General features: G+C 40.5%; 2 protein-coding genes across 3 annotated transcripts in view; one reads left to right on the forward strand and one right to left on the reverse strand.

Moving 5' to 3' along the window:
• The window catches only part of frrs1a (ferric-chelate reductase 1a), a 34,742-nt gene extending 34,516 nt beyond the window's left edge, over positions 1-226 (reverse strand). Inside the window, exon 1 of the mRNA XM_028593021.1 lies at positions 130-226. Coding sequence (XP_028448822.1) covers positions 130-226 — 97 coding nt within the window. The remainder of the gene's footprint in view (positions 1-129) is intronic.
• Positions 227-3,490: 3,264 nt separating this feature from the next.
• Positions 3,491-21,901, forward strand: part of esyt2a (extended synaptotagmin-like protein 2a) — a 105,135-nt gene continuing 86,724 nt past the window's right edge. For both annotated transcript variants that reach the window (XM_028592643.1, XM_028592644.1), the window contains exons 1-2: positions 3,491-3,717; positions 4,915-5,302. In XM_028592643.1, coding sequence (XP_028448444.1) covers positions 3,707-3,717; positions 4,915-5,302 — 399 coding nt within the window. In that variant the 5' untranslated portion in view covers positions 3,491-3,706. The remainder of the gene's footprint in view (positions 3,718-4,914; positions 5,303-21,901) is intronic.

Here is a 21,901-nt window from a genome sequence, read left to right on the forward strand (position 1 = left end):
AAAAGACTATGTTCACTGGCTTCTTCTTTATGGCGTACTGGCTTTATCATCGATGTGCATGCATTGGCAGTGATGGGGTTAAACATTTCAGCTAATCTTGACAACTGACTTGTCACAGTTCTTAGGTACCTTTGATCTGATCTCCGGGACTGAACTTAATGCTGTTGGTTTCTAGGCTGTAGGGGCTGTGAGCGATTTGACCGGGGACACTATGGTGGGGTTCCATGCTGCCACAGACTTTTGTGACCTTGCCGTTGGCATAGCAGCCTGCTGGCACCCAGTAACACACCAAGACAGAGATAAAGAGAAGGCAATACAAGCCCACAGGAGACATCTCCAAGATAAATCAGCTGCTACACGTCCACAAAGTCTGTAATGAAAAATAAATTGCACATTTCTCTAAGTTCATAGCTTCAGTAGTTGTAGGAACTCCAGTAGGTAGGCTGGCAAGGCTATTTTATTCACTTATACAATATACAAGGTGAAGCCTACGTAACAGATAAGACTAACTGACGTGCAACGTTGTTTCTAAAGGTCTCAATTTGTGCCTGTCCAGAATACAAAGCAACCCCAGAGCAAAAGATATTTGTTTATTAAGCGGAAAAGTACTAGTGTAGATGTAACCTAAGAAACCCCAGGCAGTGGAGGGCCATGACTTGTACAAACTGTCACAAAAAATGACAAATAAAAAATAGTCTACAGAGGAAACCTCTGAAAGAAAACCATTTACACCTAAGTGAGTGATAAGGTTGTTATACTCACCACTCGGAAGCCTGCTGGAGTAGAAGGAAAAATCTCCAACGTGACATGTGAGTGCAATATCATTTTCCCAGTAATATAGACTGTATGGTCCCGTGCGTATTTTATTGCAGCAGTTTTACAACCGTATGGATGAACTATTGGAACATCCTGATATGACTTTTCACTATGGGGCATGTTCCATTACCTTATCACGTTCACGTACATTCAGCACCGTCAGACACCGCCTACCAAGAGCCTGGGTCTGTCCGAGGTTTCTTCCTAAAAGGGAGTTTTTCCTCGCCACTGTCACATTGCTTGCTCTTGGGGGAATTATTAGAATTGTTGGGGCTTTGTAAATTATAGAGTGTGGTCTAGACTTACTCTATCTGTAAAGTGTCTCGAGATAACTCTTGTTATGATTTAATACTATAAATAAAATTGAAATGAATTGAATTGAATATACAATAATAACTAGTAGGGCAAAATAGTAAGACCAAGAGGCTAATAGTCTTCTATGACAATGGTTCTCAAACTTGTACCCATATTGAAATATTTTTTTAGCCTGACCAGAATAGTTTTGGTAGAAAGAGCATATATAAAGTAATGTAATGTAATTTTATCTAAACAGGGACAATTAAACATTAACCTTGTCTGAGAACAAGGACAGATGCATTGTACCAGGTTGTAGCCCAATTGCTATTTTCCACCTGTAGTCCCTGGACAGGTAAAGTACTAAATATTCAATGCAAGTGAAATACAAAACATCAGAATATACAATTTTACAAACACTCACACCTAATTTAAAATAAGATAAATGTGTAAAGTTGCATCAATAAAATTAACATAGGCTCACTCATTCCCACATCCTAAAACCAGTCTCCCCATCCCTTCCCAACAAAGCTATGCAATTAAAATCCTAACCCCAACCCTAACCCTTACCCATTACTCGCACACACACACACACACACACACACACACACACACACACACACACACGCACACCATAAATGTGTACAAGACAGAGAAAGAGGCACATTAAAGCCATCAGTATACAAAATTAAAGTAGCTACATGTAACTTTCAGTTTGTGTTTTTTCTAGCAGCCGTGTTGGACAAAAGTGGTTGTGTTTTTACCACACCTGCTGTCGTAAAGGGCTTGGGGTTAGTGTTACGGGAGGTCATAAAGTTGCAATGAAGGTTTAGCTCAGACAGAAAATTATGCATTTACAATAAGAGAATAAGTTACAAACACATCGCTGCATTTCAAGTGTTGCATACGGTAACTTAGCCTACTTTGGCTGTCTCGTGAGCTAAACAGGGTAATGGTATCATAAGTTAGATTTATATAGCACATTTCATGAAACCCAAGGACGCTTAACACAGGTACAGGGGGACAAGGGAAAAGAAAATAGTGGGCCAACACAAACACGGACTAAAAGGGATAACATATCTACGCTAAATGGAAGGGGGATGTAGTTTAATGTCGGTTACTGACAAGCAACATCACGCAATCTAAAGTTATTTTATAAAGGAAATAGACATATTACATACAAATTCTTCAAATCCACTTTTCCTTCAAAATCTATCTCCTCCTCCATACTTTTACCTACAGACTTTAAAACATTCAGGACAAATTCATCTATTCAGGGCCTATTAAGCATTTAAGTTTAGTGTTCATTTCAGGATTTTTCTGCATTTATAATGGGTGTGTATTGCGTGACTTACTGTGGGTGATGTCATCGCTAGAGCACAGAGCCTTTAAAAAATCATCTTAGTCTGTTCTCTATAAATTGCTCTCACGCCCACAATTTTTACTTGTCTTATATGTATATGTGAAAACGTAGATATCCTTGTCTAGTTTCAGCAAATGTGTTCATTTAAGCAATATGAGTTGTAGTTTTTGAATTATCTGCCTCAGAGCGACAAGATGGTCAGTGGATTTCTCATTGACGATAATGTTATTTATTCTCATTCTCTCTTGAGCCAAAACGCAAACGCAGAGTAATATGAAACTGCGATTTCAGAGTCATTTATTATTTTTATCTACACAAATGATATACCAATATGTTGGCAAAGGCCTTGTGGCGCGCACAATGAGGCCATTTCACTGCTGCCACCTATAATTCAGGCTGTCTGAGCCTTCTTTTCACAGGTCGCTCTATGGGTCTGTTAAAGCAACAACAAAGCACTTTTCGTCTTCGGTCTCCCTACAGGTTGGAAGTGGAATTGTGTCCATTATGTCTCATTCGAACTACAGATCCGCTACCCGATCTGGCAAATTTGCATAGTGCAGTTATAGCCGATAGAGGGCTGCCAAGTAACTTCAGCAGTGCCGTTCCCCCTGTTACGAGTTGATGAACCACTGAAACGATTTTGGAAACATTATTGGGATTAATGGGAGCAGTCTAAGAGCTGTATATATATATATGTATACAGTATATATAATTAATATAAATTAATCTTGATGTTAATGTATATAACACACACACACACAGTGGGCTAACCCTAAATAAAAGTTATTATAGAATAATTTATTTATTTTTATTTTTAAATTATTGTTTTTGTTTCTAATATTAATATATTCACTTCCCAGAAAAAGGGACACTTTATTTAGTAGCAAATGATTTAATTAGGGCCCGAGCGCCAACAGCGGCGAAGGCCCTATTGAAACTGAAGGAATTATTCTTTCTTTCTTTCTTTCTTTCTTTCTTTCTTTCTTTCTTTCTTTCTTTTCCGCAAGATGGCGCCAATGTCTTGTGCTGTGTTTGTCAATTTGAAGCTCCCTCCCTGTCTGAGGCTGACCTCTTTCCCACAATGACAGTTTCCTGCAGGCTGGTTGAGAGGGACCGGCCGCCCTTAAAGCAAGATGTACGGAAGGGGAGACAAATTATCTGAGTTGAGCTGATCGGCATGCTGTGGACGTGGCTGGGAGAGTGAATTTTAGTTCTTTTTTCAGGGAAGAGCGAATGTCGCAGGCGTAAGTGTGTTGCTTGCTCAGCGTTGTCATGTTGTTTTTTCGTTGGTGTTTGCTTTTACGCAGTGCTAGTGGACAAACCTTAGCCCCGATACGTGTCACTTTGTGGAGAGAACGTCACGACAGACTCAGTTCAAAAAAGCTGGCAAATAAGAGTTGATGTGTTCAACGGTAAACTTGTACGCACATTTAGTAATAATTTAAGTGGATTTTGGATTTAGTAGTGGGCGATCTTCTATTCGGCATACATGCAACCAAACCAAATAACACCTATTTCAGTAAAACCTCCACTTTCATAACCGCTTCACACCATGGCGCTGTGTTTTGGTGCCAGAAGATTGCGGGGGCAACGGTTGAAGACATTTTTAAAAGTTGAAATTGCATAACAAAAATTGTGTAGGTGTTTTGGTTATATGCCGAATTGAAGAGTAGTTTGAAACGTTTCGCATTATATAGTAGGTTCTAACCTTTCAAGTTCGTACTGTTGGCACTTTCCCCAGGAATCAAGGTAACAAAAGTTGACATTATTGCAAAGGAGTTTCTTATAACGTCCTCTCCATGGAAAAGGTTAGACACTGGCATAACCGTTCAACCTGTATGAATATGCTACATAGTGTGAAAACATGTTGGACTAAACTAAACGAATAGTATTTTCATGAGTACACAGATGAGGATCAGTGTGGATGTTTTAGATAGAGATTTAAGTTACATGTTAACAACTTTAAAGTGCCTTCTCGTTTAAGGGTAATTACTGTAATGTTAACATGGAGCCTCTAGTGTAGGCCTTTTACTAAACAATTACCTGTGGTTTCCCCTTTTGACATAGGCCCACCGATAATTTAGATTCATCATTCAGACTATTTATATATTATAGTTTTTAGTATAGAAAGCCAGGTAGTTTTTTTGGGGACTTTGGTTAGACTTTTGGGTTTTTTGCTGTCGCTACACTTTTATTTAGTGTTATTCTGTGTTGGCACAGATCAAATCAACTAAGACACAGAATCACAATGGTACATTTAAGATGCTCAATAGTTGCTTGTTGATTCTTGGTCATGCTTAATGTTGTTTGATTCCAGACAGCATGTCTATAATGTTGTTTGGCATTCTTTGACCTTTGACCTGTGGAGGCTGCAACTTTCGTTGCCATGTGTGGCAAGACCCTAACATTTGCTGTAAATGTCTGTAAAACTGTCTTACCAGTGGGGAAGTGAGTGACAGGATGGAAGGATCGGCTGGACCAGGTGTCAGGACAAACGGACCCGTTGCTGCGTCCAGCATTCCGGTGAGCTCTACCATAGGCCCACCTCTGTCCCCAGAAGAGCTGGATGAAGAGCCACACTCATCTCTGACAGATGTCACCCAAATGTGGATGAAATTCGGCAAGACGTTTGCTATCATCTTCCCGATCTACGTCTTGGGATACTTTGGGTTTAGCTTTAGTTGGGTTCTGATTGGACTCGCGGTTTTGTTCTATTGGAGGAAAAACCATGGCAGTAAGGACTACAGGATAAACCGTGCCTTATCATTCCTGGAGCATGAAGAGAAAGAAGTGAGGCAAAGTGTGCCTACTTCAGAGCTACCACCATGGGTAAGTCCCCCAGCATTATTACATCCCTGGTGTTATCACCATCTTGTCGTTATTATTTTGTATTTTCAAGCCTCACCCCACTCTTGGGTGTTACCAGCCCGCATCAAGTATAGGATGTCCACATTGACTGTTTGCCTGCCTAACTGGCTGATTGGGATAACTTAATTCCTTGCCGCTGCTAAAATGTAACTAAAGTTTGTCTCTCACTAGACTCCTTTTGGTCATTTCAATCTTGTGTAACCACCCAAATGTGTTTAAGTCCTCCATGAATAATTTACACAAGACCTCTTTATTACACATTACTGGCACTGTTAAAGCCATCGAACCTGCTCTAATTTTCACTTTCTGTATTCATAACCTTGGGGTGGTTGCCTGTCTGTGTGCAGTCAGGTTGCTCTGTGCCATAATAGGAAACCAGTGTGAAGAAGGACGAGACCCACCCTAGGTTACTCGCAGGTAGCATTTGGCATTGAGAACCGGTTACAACTTGGAATCGTTTCAAAAATTACGAATCTTTTTTTGTGTGGAATCGTTAAGAAAATTCGGTTTTGAATCTGATCATCAGATTCAAATTTCACTTGAGCAAGTTTTGGTTTCCGTAGCGGCCTCGGTACTTCCAGGCGCTTGTTGTGTTGTGTGGCTTTATTTTGCATTGAAAAAGCCTGTTAAAACTGTAAATCATCATTGAATCAAAATAAAATGTTCTTTTTTTAATCTGTGAAATAAGCATGTGACCCGTTTCAACTCCACCCACCCCTTAAATAATCGGAATTGAGAATTGATAAGAACCAGAATCAAAAGGAAGAATCAGAATTGTTCATATCAAAAACGATGCCCAACCCTACTCACAGCACGTATATGTGAGCAAACCAGTCACATTTGCTTGTCAGAGCTAACTCTGTTATCAGCTAACTAATTGTTTAATTTGGGCTGTTGTGGCAGGGATTCATCAGAGCAGGATGGTTTCCCAAAAGTTTTGTTAGATCAGGGCAATGAATGAAAAACATTAGTTCAGTAATACATGGTTCCGTTTATGATTTCCAAGCTTCATGAAATCAACAAATGCATACAGTAATATCTGGAGTTTACACCAATTACACAAAATTGCCATTTGCGTGACTTGACAAGTCTCTAATCTAGGGGTGCACCGATCGGCCCCAATATTGACAAAATAGCTGGATCGGAATAATTAACAGATCCACGGGCCGATCCGTTTTTTGTTGTTGTTTTTTTTCCTCCGTCACACCACCTGCGACTACGCAGTTAATAGGGGTTAACTGTTAACAGGGGTTAACTGCGTAGCCTTTTCACTCATGGTAGTAACTTCATAACACAAAAATTAATAACCAACAACTAACTCTCTTTAAAAGGATAAAACACCATAGCATATAACAATTTGAGACTTAAACAGTTTTTAACACTAATAATTTTACATTTACAAATGTAGCTACACCGCCGAATGGCATGCTGGGTAACATTACAGCTGCTAGCCTAGCTAGCCAGGTAGCATAACAGTCTGTTAAGCTGGGAGAGGCTCCGGTCGCTACTGCACATTCAAGAACCGAGAAGAGAGTTAGCTCGAGGATGAAGAAAGACCGGAGATACACCAGAACAACGTGTGCTCAAGGGAGGAGCTGTCTGTTGTTCCCAAGTTTTTTCTTTCTAACAAATTGGACATAATTTAGCCACTGTTGTTGCCCGTCGCTCTAACGTTACTCGGCCGTGCTAACGTTAGACCTGTCACTTCAAGCATGCAGCGGAGCAACATTCTGAACGCAATCCCCCTCAGGTCCCGTTACAGACCGTTGAGAAAGACGGGTTCAGAGCAACGATTAAAACTCTGGATTAAAGATGTCTCGCCTCGCTGAAATATGTCCGTCAACCTGCTGACATTATTCAAACAGAGAAGGAGGCTGACAGCAGAGTTACGTTCAGCCGCCCACTACAACAACACTACAGCCTAACTTACCTGTGGCCAAGGTAGTGTTCATACAACTAGCTTACAACTATTTTGTTTTGAAAGGGAAACAATGTTAAAGTTGTTTGCATGTGTATTCATTCGATTTGAGTTTATTTTACTACTTTGCAGTTTGCACAATAAAAACAGTTAAGCTTCTGTAACTGTTTGATGGATTCTCCTTCATATAAAGTTATTGTATAATGTCGTGGAGCCAAACCCTTTATTAATAAAAGCTTTTAGTAAACATGATGACATTAACATGTTTTTGAGATATTCTATGTACTCCTGACAGTAGAATAAGCCATTATAAACCTATATAAAGGTGGTCCATTATTATTTATTTAAATTTATTTTAAGAAGTTTGATTACATTATATTTTCGATTTGAATGCACAGTTTTCTTTTTTTTAAATAACAAATAAATAAGAATTCAATACATAACATCTATGTTATTTTGTCTTAGTTAGGAAAGTAATGTTTAGTTAGGAAGGTCTGGTGCCTTTAGTCTCTTCCACATGGTGGAAGGAAGGTATAAGGTGGAAGGTATACAGTTTATTATTAACTCAGCAACGGTATCGGATCGGTATCGGGTATCGACAGATACACAAAGCCCTGGCATCGGTATCTGTATCGGGACTGAAAAGTCAGATCGGTGCATCCCTACTCTAATCTTTTCTTTTACAGGTAAGGCCAAATAATAATACATTTAGGACATAGTATTTTTTAATTGTTTATTGTTTGTCTGTTAGACCTGTCCTTGCATGGCAGAAACTTTATAGTGTACTGCAGGGAGCGTCTCAGAAGTGGAGCGTCTTGCCTGCCTGACTCGCAGATTTTATTGTCTCTACAATCCCGTGTTTATAAGCACCTTCCTCTCTAAGTACTGTTTTCTGGTGCTGTCCTTATAAAAAAGATCTGTGATGTGGTATTATGTTCTTCCCCCTCCAAGATGAATCTCCCATCTTCCATGGTGTTGTAGAGGAGACATAGACCGTGTTTCCCACTGGTTGACACTTTAGTTGTGGCGCCGGGTGGCGCCGGGTGGCTGGGTTCTGTAATAAACTAGTCAAATAAAGGTTTATGAACAATTTTTTTGAAAACAATGACTACTTCACATTAACAGATAATTTAGAAATAATATCTATTTACATATTAAACAAGTTAGACTTTAAGATGATACAGATCAAATTATTGCGACACTATTCTGCATCTGACACAATTTCCGGGTAGTTATTAGGGCTTGACGATATGAGGAAAATATGCCATATGCCACAACGTTGTTGGAAATGCGATATCACTTACATCTTACTACAATAAATAAACAGATATTAAAATGTACTCAGTTTGCCTTTGTGTTGCTTTTCAGTATTCTGCTAAAATACAACAAATTGCTTGTTGAATTTAAACAAATGGCAGAAAAGTGTAGCCATGATGATTTTTTGCCAAATGTTAACGGTTCAGCAGATAAAATACCAGATTATCTGGAGCCCAAATGTTATATCCTAGGGCTAGCTAAAGTAAAAAAAAAAAAAGAAAAAGTTTGTTAGGTCATTGTTCGTGCTTTAATCTGTGTTTTGGGGATTCTAAACTTGCTCTTTTGTACTATACTATACCTGTCCTTGTTGCACTCATTAAGATCTCATCTGAGCAGATTTCTGTCATTTAAACAAGTCTGACTTGTAGTTTAAAACTTTTACAGCAGATTTAATAAAATTACGGGCAAGTTAAAGGTCCCATGGCATGAAAATTCACTTTGAGTTTTTTTAACATTAATATGAGTTCCCCCAGCCTGCCTATGGTCCCCCAGTGGCTAGAAAATGTGATAGGTGTAAACCGTGCCCTGGGTATCCTGCTCTGCCTTTATGAAAATGAAAGCTCAAATGGGCCGATCTGGAATCTTCTCCTTATGAGGTCATAAGGGGAAAGGTTACCTCCCCTTTCTCTGGTTTGCCCATCCAGAGAATTTGGCCCACCCATGAGAGAGAGAGACATCATGGCTCGCAAACAAGCAAAGAGGCAGTTGGTCAAGGCCACACCCCCTCTAGGGCTGGGACAATTCGTAAATGTGTCGACACAAATAATTTGCGTCGACACGTCACTAAATAAAATAAATAAATAAAACTTGGGTGCAAATTAATTAATGTAATGTGGAACTAATGTAATGCGGAACTACTGTTAGATACGCGGGTTCTAGGGACACCTAATCTGTAGCCCTGCCTTAGCTCTGAAGCTAGCCGAGCTCCTCCACCTACATGCAGTTTTTTGTCAGGTCGACGGTACAGCGAGTGAGTCAGAGATAGCAGCACGAAAGGACGAGTATGGCGAGTGGTTACGACCCTCTTTAAGATCGCAAATTTGGAAAAACTTTGTGACTGTATGGCTGCAGCCTGGAGCCTACCGTGTCCTCTCGTCTCATGCCGTCTCATGCCGTCCCTGCCTTGAAAACTTCGGTCTTCGGGTCAGTTCCAGTAGTAGGCTACAGGCGAGAGAGTGGTGGATAAGACGAGGACTATGTGTCGGCGTTGTTCAGCAGTTGTTGGGTATGTGAGTGGAAATACATCTAACATGCTAACGCATATCCGACGCCATCACCCAGATGTGCCAATCACTGGAATGAGACAAAAACAACTGTCCAATTTCTCCTCCCTACAGTGCTTAACCAGCCTTTAGATACAAATAATTCAAGTTAAATTAATAGGAGAAGAGCTTGGATGTTAACCAAGAGCTTATTCATTATTTTACCTACTGTTAAAAAAAGCAAATACAAGCTACTCTTTTTGCACTTGCTCTTTTTTTGTATTCCTCCTGAAAGTGACTTTATTTTGTGGTTGGATTGATAGTCTACATCTGGCTTCAGGTTGCACTAAACATTAATTTTACTCCAACAGTGCAGTGTTAAATAATTTTAATACATAGAGATTTGAACCTTATTGAAATTTGTTTTGTGTAAATTGTTAATAATTGAGCAAGTGAAAAATTAATCGTTAGATTAATCGAAAAAATTTATCGTTAGATTAATCATTTAAAAAATAATCGTTTGGGACAGCCCTAACCCCCAGCCTCCACCTTTCCCCCGTCTCTCCTCCTCAATAGAATTTAAAGCTACAGACACAGAAATGGCACATACTAAGGAAAGCTCATTGTGGGACTGGCTCTAGTGGCTGTAATTCTGCACCAAGGCTGAATTTTGGGAAAGGGACTTCAGATACAGTATTAGGGGACCACTAAGGTCTATATAAAAGAGACTTCAGATACAGTATTAGGGGACCACTAAGGCCTATATAAAAGAGACTTCAGATACAGTAGTAGGGGACCACTTAGGCCTATATAAAAGAGACTTCATATACAGTATTAGGGGACCTCTAAGGCCTATATAAAAGCAGCATGTCATAGGACCTTTAATACTTCATAACATTTGGCTCTGGGTAATCAGGTATTATCTGCTGAACCATACCATTGATGACAAACAAACCAGACTTAATTGACAAAGCACATTATAAGCGACACTTCATCTGTATCATCTTCTAGTCTAGTTTGTTTATGTAAATAGTCCTTCCTTTTTTGTCTTTCTGTTAATGTTGTAGTCATTGTTTTCAAGAAATAGTTAATAAACCTTTGTTTGACTAGTTTATTACTGAACCCAGCCGTCACATCTTGCACCCCCCACCACCACAAGTAACCTCTCAAGCTGTGGGAAACCCTGAGTACCCATTAGAAGTTACCAGAGTATAAAGGGATGTCTTTAAGTTCTTTCAAAGGTATTCAATTTATAGTGATATAAAACTAAAGAAAGCAACTCATGAATTGATAAATGACTTTAACAGTTTAATTGGAATTTATTTTTATTTTAGTAATTAGAAAAAGCTAGTGAGTAGACCTTTGACTAAATATGTGTTAAACTGAGGTCTACGGTTACACAAGATTTTTGATAAATAATCATCAGTAATATGGATATAATGACTAAGTGGGTAAAGGCAAATAATAGAACAGTTACAACAGTCTGGTTAATTCAGAAAATGACATAACTTTACTGTAACGCAGCCTTTAAAACCAGGGAAAGAAAACACTGACATATTACGATGTCCAAAATCTAAGATGACATCTAGTCTCATATCCCGATATCGATATAAAATCGATATATTGCCCAGCTCTAGTCTGCATATTGGTGGTGTGATTCACTAAACTACAGAAGAGTGTTACAGCTGAAATATATTCTCTGTATGTAGGTCTGGTAGCCCTCAGATAAATAGCAGTATTTGAGTCAGAGGACTGGAGTAGGTAGTTTGTAAGTGTGGATGTGTGTAACTATGAATAAGAACCTGGGTGGTGCTGGAAAAGTTCAGTCAAACTCAGCATAATCCTTTATCTTTGACTGATAATGTTACAACAACCTGGTTAGAAACAGCCTTTTAAAAGTTACTACGACCACAGTGGAACTGTTTCTCTCTGCGCTTCTTTCCGTTTTTCCTCCACCTTCTCTTCATTTTCTCTCTGTGTACTGGTGTGACACGGCATGGGTAGGGCTTTCCGGTTCTTTTGATCAGCCAAAGGGCAGGGCTCTGCTCCACAGTAGAGAATGAAAACAATGTTGAGGAACAGAAAGGCCTTGTGCTGCTATTCTGTTGTGCTTTCACCCCCAGGCTGTAAATGTTTCTCTTCTCCAGCACATTACATTTGATAAAAAGACCATGACTATTAGGTTTAAAGTGCGGGAGTGCCTACATCCTTTCATTTGGACTGCTTTGCATATTAAGTAAAGTAATGTCATGTACAAGTTGCATTTCTGGAGAACAGCAACTTGCAGATGAGACAGGAAGAGGTCACATTAAACGTAACAAAAACTGATCACTTGTACACCTCTCTTCAAACTAACATCCTCCAGGTAAACTTTTTATTTAGGTTTAGATAGGGACATTTTGGGGTCAAGTATGCTATTGGAAGTTGTGCTGCTAGTTAGGCCTGCGTGATTTGGGGAAAAATATAAATCACGATTTTTTTTTTAGCTTAGAATTGATATCACGATTCTTTGCCACGATTTGTTTCTCACGAAGTGTAATGTTTATTGCACACATGAACCATGACAAAACAAAACAAATTGGCAGTACAAAACAGATTTTGTTGGCACCTATAGCACATTGCACATCACCACAAGCCTGTAAACACAGAGGCTTCAATGAATAAAGACAATAAAGTACATACTGGCCATTTACAGTAGGCTAGCAAAAATAGTGACATATAACACATTGAACTAAATATGGCCCTGATACAGGCTCAATCTGAACTCCTTGAACATGTCTTTACATAATTAAAACATGTTAATCAACAAGCTGCAGCTACAGCTTCAGTCTCTAGAGAAATGGAGTTTGTCAATTGCCAATTTAAGTACAGTATCAAAAACAGAATTTCTTAGCACACTCTTTAACTGCTTGCCTTTTATAGAATTAACATTCAACTGGCCATTCAAGTAGGTTACCAAAAATAGAAGTTTAATGACCTGTGCTGAATATGGCCCTGAATCAGACTGACCCTCAGCGTCGCACTTGAATCCAAAATACTTCCACACCACCGAATGCGGACATTTCTTCAGAACGAGTTGGGTTTGAGACTGAGTGGTTGGCTGATTCTCGTCACTAGTAGCTGGGTTTTCATCAATATGCATTTGGTTTATTTCCGAACTACCGCGCTCGCTCTACGAGTGAAACACGTGATTAAAAGGCGCTTTGTCATTGGCTGAGGGTGAAGCCCTGAACTTTGTGAGAGCTGTCCTACCAAAACAAAAAGTCATTTATAAATTAAATTGTGAACAGGGTGAATCGAGATCGCGATTTTATAAAGATTTATCGTGCAGGCCTACTGCTAGTCCTACTTAAAATTGTAATGTTGACACGGTTAACTGCAGGTTGCTAAATGTTAGAAAATAAATAAAAAGCTGGTTTTCATACCATGATTTTGCAACAAATTCTAAACAGGCCGCTTGAGGATCTTGATTTCAGGTTTTAAGAAAATGGGTTCACTTACAGATATAGTATTAGGTAGGGGTGTGACGAGACGCTTACTCCACGAGACGAGACACATCACGAGATTGGGTTCACGAGAACGAGACGAGACGAGATTTTAAATTTTTTTTTTAAAGAAATCCTCGATGAAATATATGAATGGAAAATAGTTTTAGTTTTTCAGTTATTCAACTGAAAAATCACAAAATGCAAAACAATTTGTGTGCATTTTGAAATCAACTATTAATGATGAATGTTATTTAACTTTTTTTTTACTATTTTAATGAATCATATGCAGTAAAGGACGTGCAAACACTGCAAAATGTTTTGTATAAACTCTACCAACTGGCTTCTGCCTTGTACAATTTCACATGAGAAATCTAACTCCTTTCCACAAATCGAACATAAAAAAATAAACCGTATGTGTAAATAAAATAAATGTGTAAATAACAGAAAAACTTTAAATGCAAACAGTAAGTGTATCAATAACCAAAGTACTGCTCTCTCAAAACTACAAGTGCAAACAGAAACAATTTTTTTCTATAAGATAAACTACACAGAACAGCCTAAGATATGGTCATGTTCTTTTTCAAGAATATAAGCATGTTGACTATTTCTGGCAGCAGTTGAGACCTTTGGGCAGTAACTATGTCTCCTGCAGTAGAAAAAACACACTCACTTGGAACAGAGGTAGCAGGGATGGAAAGGTATGCTTTGGCAAGTGGAGACAGCAAAGGATATTTAGGAGTTGCCGAAATCCGACATTTTCCACCACAGAAAATGGCCTCATATCAGCTGCAATGAAAACGCCTATGTCCCTCGTTATTGCCGTGGCTCTTACACGGCAATTATTTGCAGAGATGCTAAGGCTTTTAGAGTTGTTTGCCCTTTTAATGTTTTCGTCGCGGGTGCTGTAGTTGGTAGAGAGCTGTGGTGGTGCTGGAAGTGTTTTTGCATAGTGCTCGTGTTAGCCGCGGTATACGGCATTTTTTTCTTACAATGTTTACATATTGTGTTCGTCTTGTCTGTCACTCTTTCGCCGTTTATTATTTCCGCAGGAAAACCAAAATGTTTGCACACAAATGATTTAAAAGTTGCAGGGGGATCTTCAATAGTAATTTCACGCTCCATCACGCTGACATCACATCGCCTCACGAGACAACTTTTCACCTCGACGAGAAATCTCGTCACGTTTTAATCTCGTCACACCCTTAGTATTAGGGGACCTTCAATGAAATGGCTACTATGGGTACTAACATCATCACGAGGGCCACACAGAATCTGTGGATGCAGAATTCTACAGAATTTCCCCGCAGATTTTAAACAAATTAAAATAAAACTCAGAATGTAAACACATTTTCACCTCAAGCAGAAAAACAGTCAGCTAAATTCTGCAGATTTTCAATCCTGATCACCGCTGAAAACTTAAAAATATCTGCAGATTCCGTCTGAGTCTAATCATCACACATGAATACATTTGGGCTCATTTAATCTACAAGAGTCTCAGCTGTTGAATTATACCCAATTTATGCAATTCTAAAAACCAAGTAATTCTTTAAATTGTCTAGTTTCAAATCATACTAATATCTTCACTCTAGCTCTAACGGAGTCCCGGCCTGCATACGTATGTATGGAGCAGCTACAGAGTCACTATTGCAGGCTACAATTGAAATCTATTAAATATCAAAATCAAGTCTGGTTCTGTATTTCTACTGTCAGCACAATAGAGCACTCAAGATTTCCTGGACTGATCTCTCTCCTGGCTGTGGTCTATCCACCTTACATCCTCGATGTCTCTCTCTCTGAGCCTAATATAGACATCAGCATTGAGCAACTGTCTTGTCATATAAGTCTCCTGTTTCCGCATCTTTTAACACCTTCGGCAGTTTGAGGAGAAGCTGATTAAGCAGGTTTCCTGGTTGTTTTCGTTGTCGGAAGACTAGGTGGATTGATAGTCAGCAGCATACAGTGATAGGACATACATTTAAAGTTATGACAGGAAAGTCTTTTAATTTGTCAGTTGCAGTTTGAATTAATAAATTCCAGCTGTACTTGACAGAATTAGTCATGCTCTCCACACACCTCTCTTACACACACTGACATTGTATTCAGGGTGTGGCTGGAAAGGGAGGTTACAATTTCCTAACAGCTGTGACATAGTTGGGCTGTGAGTCTCACCCACTGGCCACTCTTTGACACAGAGAGGCTTTTAATTCTTCGTCTTTTGCAGCCAAAACTATTGCTGGATTTCAGTAACAAGTATCTACCAAGTACAGAGTGTGGACTAGTAGCTAGAGAGGGGCCAGTTCACCGCCCGGTACTGCAGAGGTGCCCTTGAGCAAGGCATCGAACTCCCAACTGCTTGGGGTGCCTGTCCATGGACAGCCCCCTTACTCTGACATCTCTCCATTAGTGCATGTATAGGTCCTGGGCATGTGTGTTTATTTCAGTCCTGCATGTGTAAAATGTAATTTCCCCTTGGGGATTAGTAAAGTATGTCCTCTACTTTTGTTTATTTTGGTCATATGTAACTTACAGCATTTAATACACTGGTAATGAACATTACATATACATAAGGCTAATGCTTTTCTTGCACTAAAATTAACAACAACAAACAAAAAAACAAAAAAAAGAAACAAAACAGGAGCGAGAAGGTGTAGGCTGAAGCCTTAGCTTATTACACCGACCCTTTTAACATTAATTATTATCATTCACACAAAGTGACTATATGTAACTTTTAAACGTTTATGAAACTGTTAAATTTTTTATTTAATGATCATAAATGACCTGTAACAGCAAACAGGCCTAACGGTGAAAAGAACACTATTTTTATATGGTTTGTCTTTATGCCTTTGCCGTGTCCGATTTTTCACAAACGGATTTCCAACAGGTAGAACAGCTCTACAGTCACACATTCTGATGGGTCACAGGTTTCTTTGTAACACCGGAAAAGCCTGTCCAGCCAGGTAAAAGGTAGCAGAGATTTCTTTTATATAGGCCTAATTGTATTTTTATTTTATTTTACAAGTTATCTGTTGTAGTTAAGGCAGATACTGGGGCAGGACCATCACAGGAAAGAAGGAAATTACTCAGACAACGGGCGAAACTTGAGTCACGCTCAGTCGGGCTATTAACAGATGGAGATGATTTGTATGTAATATGTCTTTTTCATTCATGACATAACTTTACAATGCGCAATGTGGTTGTATGTCAGTAAGGCATAAAAAAAAAAATGTTTGGTTCCGGTTGGTTGTCAGTTGAGGGCATGGGTCGGTAGGGAATTTATTTTTTATTTTATTTTTTTCCCAGTGGCAGCAAGGGATAGGTAGGAATTTTTTTTTTTTTTTTTCCTTTACAGTAGTGATGGATACACATACATAGCCTACATGTATAGTATCACCTTGTGTGTCCCAGCATGACACGCACACACACACACACACACACACACACACACACACACACACTTTAAATGTGTGTACTTTTTTCTACTCCTAAAAACCAGTTCTGGACCATTGGTATTGAAGACATCTCAAGCAATGTTTCATCTAATAGTATTAATCTCAATACAAACCTTCTCAGAAAAACCTTCAACATAAAATGTAAACGTTCAAAACTTATTTAGTGATTCATTTTAAACTAATTTGTTAATCTCCATTTCCTTTGTCCTCATTATCTACTCATTTCCACAAAAAGGATTTTTGTTTAACTAGTCTTACACACACACACACACACACACACACACACACACACACACACACACACACACACACACACACACACACACACACACACACACACACGCACGCACGCGCACACACACACACAATATGAATATTATGAATATATTAGCAAAACCGTATCATAAAGGAGTGCAAATAGTTCTCTCTGCCCCTTTCCGCAATGTCTTGTTTGTATGCTCCCACTCTAGGGTTGCCATAAAATGTAGAATTTTTATGGGTCCATCAGTGCCCTGCACTACTTAAAAATCATCTTCAGCAGTCAATTTGCGTTGATTTACATGATAAAAAGGACCTCCTTAAAAATAGCAAAACCGGCTGTTGATCAGCTAAGCCCATTCACCAGTTTCTCGCCTTTCATAGCTTAAGATATGGTAACGTGGGATCGCGTTAACAAAAAGTTACTATGAGAAAATTGAGGATATGGAGTAGGGGTGCACCGATCTGATATTAGGATCCAGTTTTTTTTTTTTTTCGTACCCTTCTCACTCATGGTAGTAACTTTATAACACAACTATTAATAACCCACAACTAACTCTCTTTAAAAGGATAGAACACCATAGCATATAACAATTTGTGACTTAAACAGTTTCTAACACTAACAATTTTACATTTACAAATGTACACCGCCCACCGGCATGCTGGGTAACATTATAGCTGCTAGCTTAGCTAGCCAGGTAGCATAACAGTCTTTTAAGCTGGGAGAGGCTTCGGTCGCTACTGCACATTCAAGAACAGAGAAGAAAGTTAAAGGATGAAGAAAGACCGGAGATCACCAGAACAACGTGTGCTCAAGAGCGGAGCCGTCTGCTGTTTCCAAGTTTTTTTTTTTTCTAAAAAATCGGACATAATTTAGCCACTGTTGTTGCCTGTCAATCTAACGTTACTCGGCCGTGCTAACGTTACTGTGCTAACGTTACTGTGCTAACGTTAGACCGGTCACTTCAAGCATGCAGCGGAGCAACATTCTGAACGCAATCCACCTCCAGTCCCGTTACAGACCGTTGAGAAAGACGGGTTCAGAGCAATGATTAAAACACTGGATTTAAGAGGTCTTGCTTCGCTGAAATACGTCCGCCAACCTGCTGACATTATTCAAACAGCGAAGGAGGCTGACAGCAGAGCTACGTTCAGTCGCCCACTACAACAACACTACAACCTAACTTACCTGTGGCCAAGGTAGTGTTCATACAACTAGCTTACAACTATTTTGTTTTGAAAGGGAAACAATGTTAAAGTTGTTTGTATGTGTATTCATTCGATTTGAGTTTATTTTACTATTTTGCAGTTTGCACAATAAAAATAGTTAGCTTCCGTAACTGTTTGATGGATTCTCCTTCATATAAAGACCAGATGCGGAACGGCTGCGGAACAGCTCCGAAACGGCGGCGGAGTCATTAGGTTTCCATTAAAGTCAATGTGTGTATTTCCACTGGCTGCAGAACGGCTGCGTTCCAACTCCGGCACAGCTCCGGCGGTCCGCAGCCCTCCGGAGCAGATATGCAGAGCTTCTATTCTTGCCGGATGCTGGAGAGCTCCGCAGCAATTCAGCACATGGCAGATAGTGCGGGACAGGAAATCTGGTTAATTTTCCAAATAAAATACACCGTGCTCACAGCGGATCATATTTCCCTGCACTACACCTTGAAAACACAGCACAGAGCTGTTTCCCCTCTGCTCCTCTGGATGGAAACAAACTGTTGTTGGTTTTGTGGTTTTATTCTACGTGAATTCGCGAGAACTTGTGGGTCCTCGTGACTACAGCGGTCAGTCATGGCCAGAGTGACGGTAGACTAAGCCGTTATAAACCTATATAAAGGTGGCCCATTATTGAAGACCCATTATTGTTATTTATTTAATTTATTGATTACATTATATTTTTGATTTTAATGCACAATTGTTTTTTAAATAACAAATAAATAAATAAGAATTCAATACATTACATCTGTTATTTTGTCTTAGTTAGGAAAGTAATGTTTAGTTAGGAAGGTCTGGTGCCTTTAGTCTCTTCCACATGGTGGAAGGAAGGTATAAAGGTGGAAGGTATACAGTTTATTATTAATTCAGCAACGGTATCAGATCGGTATCAGGTATCAACAGATACACAAAGCCCTGGCATCGATATCGAGACTGAAAAAGTTGGATCGGTGCATCCCTAGCATGGAGAAAAAAGTTATGAGAAGTAATGCTTGACGCAATGCTAGCTAACCAACAGAAAGCAAAGTAAAGGGCAATATTTCTATATTTCTTTCTAGACGTTAACCATAGTAAATCCATGGGCATCCACCATTTGAAAATAATGCAGCTCAGTGTGTCATAGCAAGAGCCTGGTCGGGTTAGAACTCTCCCCAACCTGATTGGGCTGTACTGGCCTGCCTCCCTCTACTCTCAATATATTATTAATTATATGATAGATGAATCTGATGACTATGTAGAGAAGCAGAGATAAGCAGGGGTGCTGTGTCTGCAGCTATACACCCTGCCCGCTGGTCTAGGCGTACGCTGCAACTCCACACTCCCTAACTATAAGCACCTCTACACATTACAAACAAGAATGCACAATCAAAACAGGATAAACAGAAACACACAATGAACAGGGAAATAAGGAAACAGAGAACAGAAATATACAGAATAAATATACAAAACAGGAAATTGATAATCGCAGTGTTATAACTGATACAAACATCAATCCACTACTATTACCACTGCTAGGTACTAGGACAGAGTATTTGAGCAACTAAATGACAATATAGCTTCATTCCAGATGTAGTGAAGAAGTGACCAGTATTACAGTGTACCCCTATGGTTGGTTTATGCCTTAAAATAATGGCCAGGATCTCTGGGAAAAGGCACAATGGAAATCTCCATTTCAAACATCACTGCAGGTTGACTGCTTTTAGCAGCAGTGGTTGATTGACAATACTGTCGTGGTTAGCTCACCGAAACTCTACTGCCGAAGTTGCTAGCTGGCTTGGCAACGTTGGCTAATGTCCGCTAGCATACGTACAGGCTAATTATAGCGAGTTAGCTTTGTGTGTAACGTAACAAAAACCCACCCATCTCGTAGGAGCAAAGCTTAATAGGCCTATTTAATTCAATAAAATTATGGTACACACGGAGCACTCACGCCACAGGTCTTATGTTGACAACGTGGACGCCGATATAGGAAATTCCGAAGGGAGTCGTAATATTTACCAAATAGGCTAAGGCTAACGCTGTTGCGCTAATGTTAGGCAAACGTGAAAATCCGAACAACATCCCCACCCAAGCTGTGTTTCACTTTGCCTCCAATATTATTATATTGTTCTAAACATAATAAAGCCGCTGGAGTTGGGTGGAAGGTCAGGGGCCTCGACCGACCAGACCCGGGCAGTAGATGCTGGCTCTGGGGACGTGGAACGTTTGTGGGGGAAGGAGATCTGGTGGGGCTTACTTCTACGCACAGTCTCGGTTCTGGAACCATACTCCTGGATAGGGGTTGGATTCTTTTCTTCTCCGGAGTTGCCCAGGGTATGAGGCGCCGGGCGGGTGTGGGGATACTCACAAGCCCCCGGCTGAGTGCCGCTATGTTGGAGTTTACCCCGGTGGACAAGAGGGTCGCCTCCCTACGCCTGCGGGTGGTGGGGGGGAAAACTCTGACTGTTGTTTGTGCATATGCACCAAACAGGAGCTCGGAGTATTCGGCCTTCTTGGAGACCTTGAGTGGAGTCCTGCATGGGGCTCCCGTGGGGGACTCCATTGTTCTACTGGGGTACTTCAACACGCAAGTGAGCAATGATGGAGACACATGGAGAGGCATGATTGGGAGGAACGGCCTCCCTGATCTAAACCAGAGTGGTTGTTTGTTGTTGGACTTCTTTGCTAGTCATGGATTGTCTATAACGAACACCATGATCGAACATAGGGATGCTCATAAGTGTACTTGGTATCAGAGGTATTATAAAATCGATCATTGACCTTTGGCCTAGGGTGGGCCAAAGGTCAATGATTGATTTTATAATCGTTTCATCTGATCTGAGGCCGTTTGTTTTGGACACTCGGGTGAAGAGAGGGGCGGAGCTGTCAACCGATCACCATCTGGTGGTGAGTTGGGTCAGGGGGTGGGGGAAGACTCTGGACAGACCTGGTAAGGCCAAACGGGTAGTGCGGGTAAATTGGGAACGTCTGGAGGAGGCCCCTGTCCGACAGACTTTCAACTCACACCTCCGGCAGAGCTTTTCATGCATCCCTGTGGAGGCTGGGGGCATTGAACCCGAGTGGACAATGTTCAAAGTTTCCATTACTGAAGCTGCGTCGAGGAGCTGTGGTCTTAGGGTCTTAGGTGCCTCAAGGGGTGGTAACCCACGAACACCGTGGTGGACATCGGTGGTCAGGGAAGCCGTCCGACTGAAGAAGGAGTCCTTCCGGGATATGTTATCCCAGAGGACTCCGGAGGCAGTTGCAGGGTACCGAAGGGCCCAAAGGGCTGCAGCCTCTGCCGTGAGAGAGGCAAAGCAGCGGGTGTGGGAGAAGTTTGGAGAAGACATGGAGAAGGACTTTCGGTCGGCACCAAAGTGCTTCTGGAAAACTGTGCGCCACCTCAGGAGGGGGAAACGGGGAACCATCCAAGCTGTGTACAGTAAGGATGGGACACTGTTGACCTCAACTGAGGAGGTAATAGGGCGGTGGAAGGAGCACTTTGAGGAACTCCTGAATCCGATTAATACGCCCTCTATGTTAGAGGCAGAGCTGGATGATGGGGGATCATTGTCAATTTCCCAGGCGGAAGTCACTGATGTAGTCAAACAACTCCACAGTGGCAAAGCCCCTGGGATTGATGAGATCCGTCCAGAAATGCTCAAGGCTCTGGGTGTGGAGGGGCTGTCCCGGTTGACACGCCTGTTCAACATTGCGTGGAAGTCTGGGAC

The sequence above is a fragment of the Perca flavescens genome, chromosome 12 (genome assembly GCF_004354835.1).
Source record: "Perca flavescens isolate YP-PL-M2 chromosome 12, PFLA_1.0, whole genome shotgun sequence".
Lineage (NCBI taxonomy): Eukaryota > Metazoa > Chordata > Actinopteri > Perciformes > Percidae > Perca > Perca flavescens.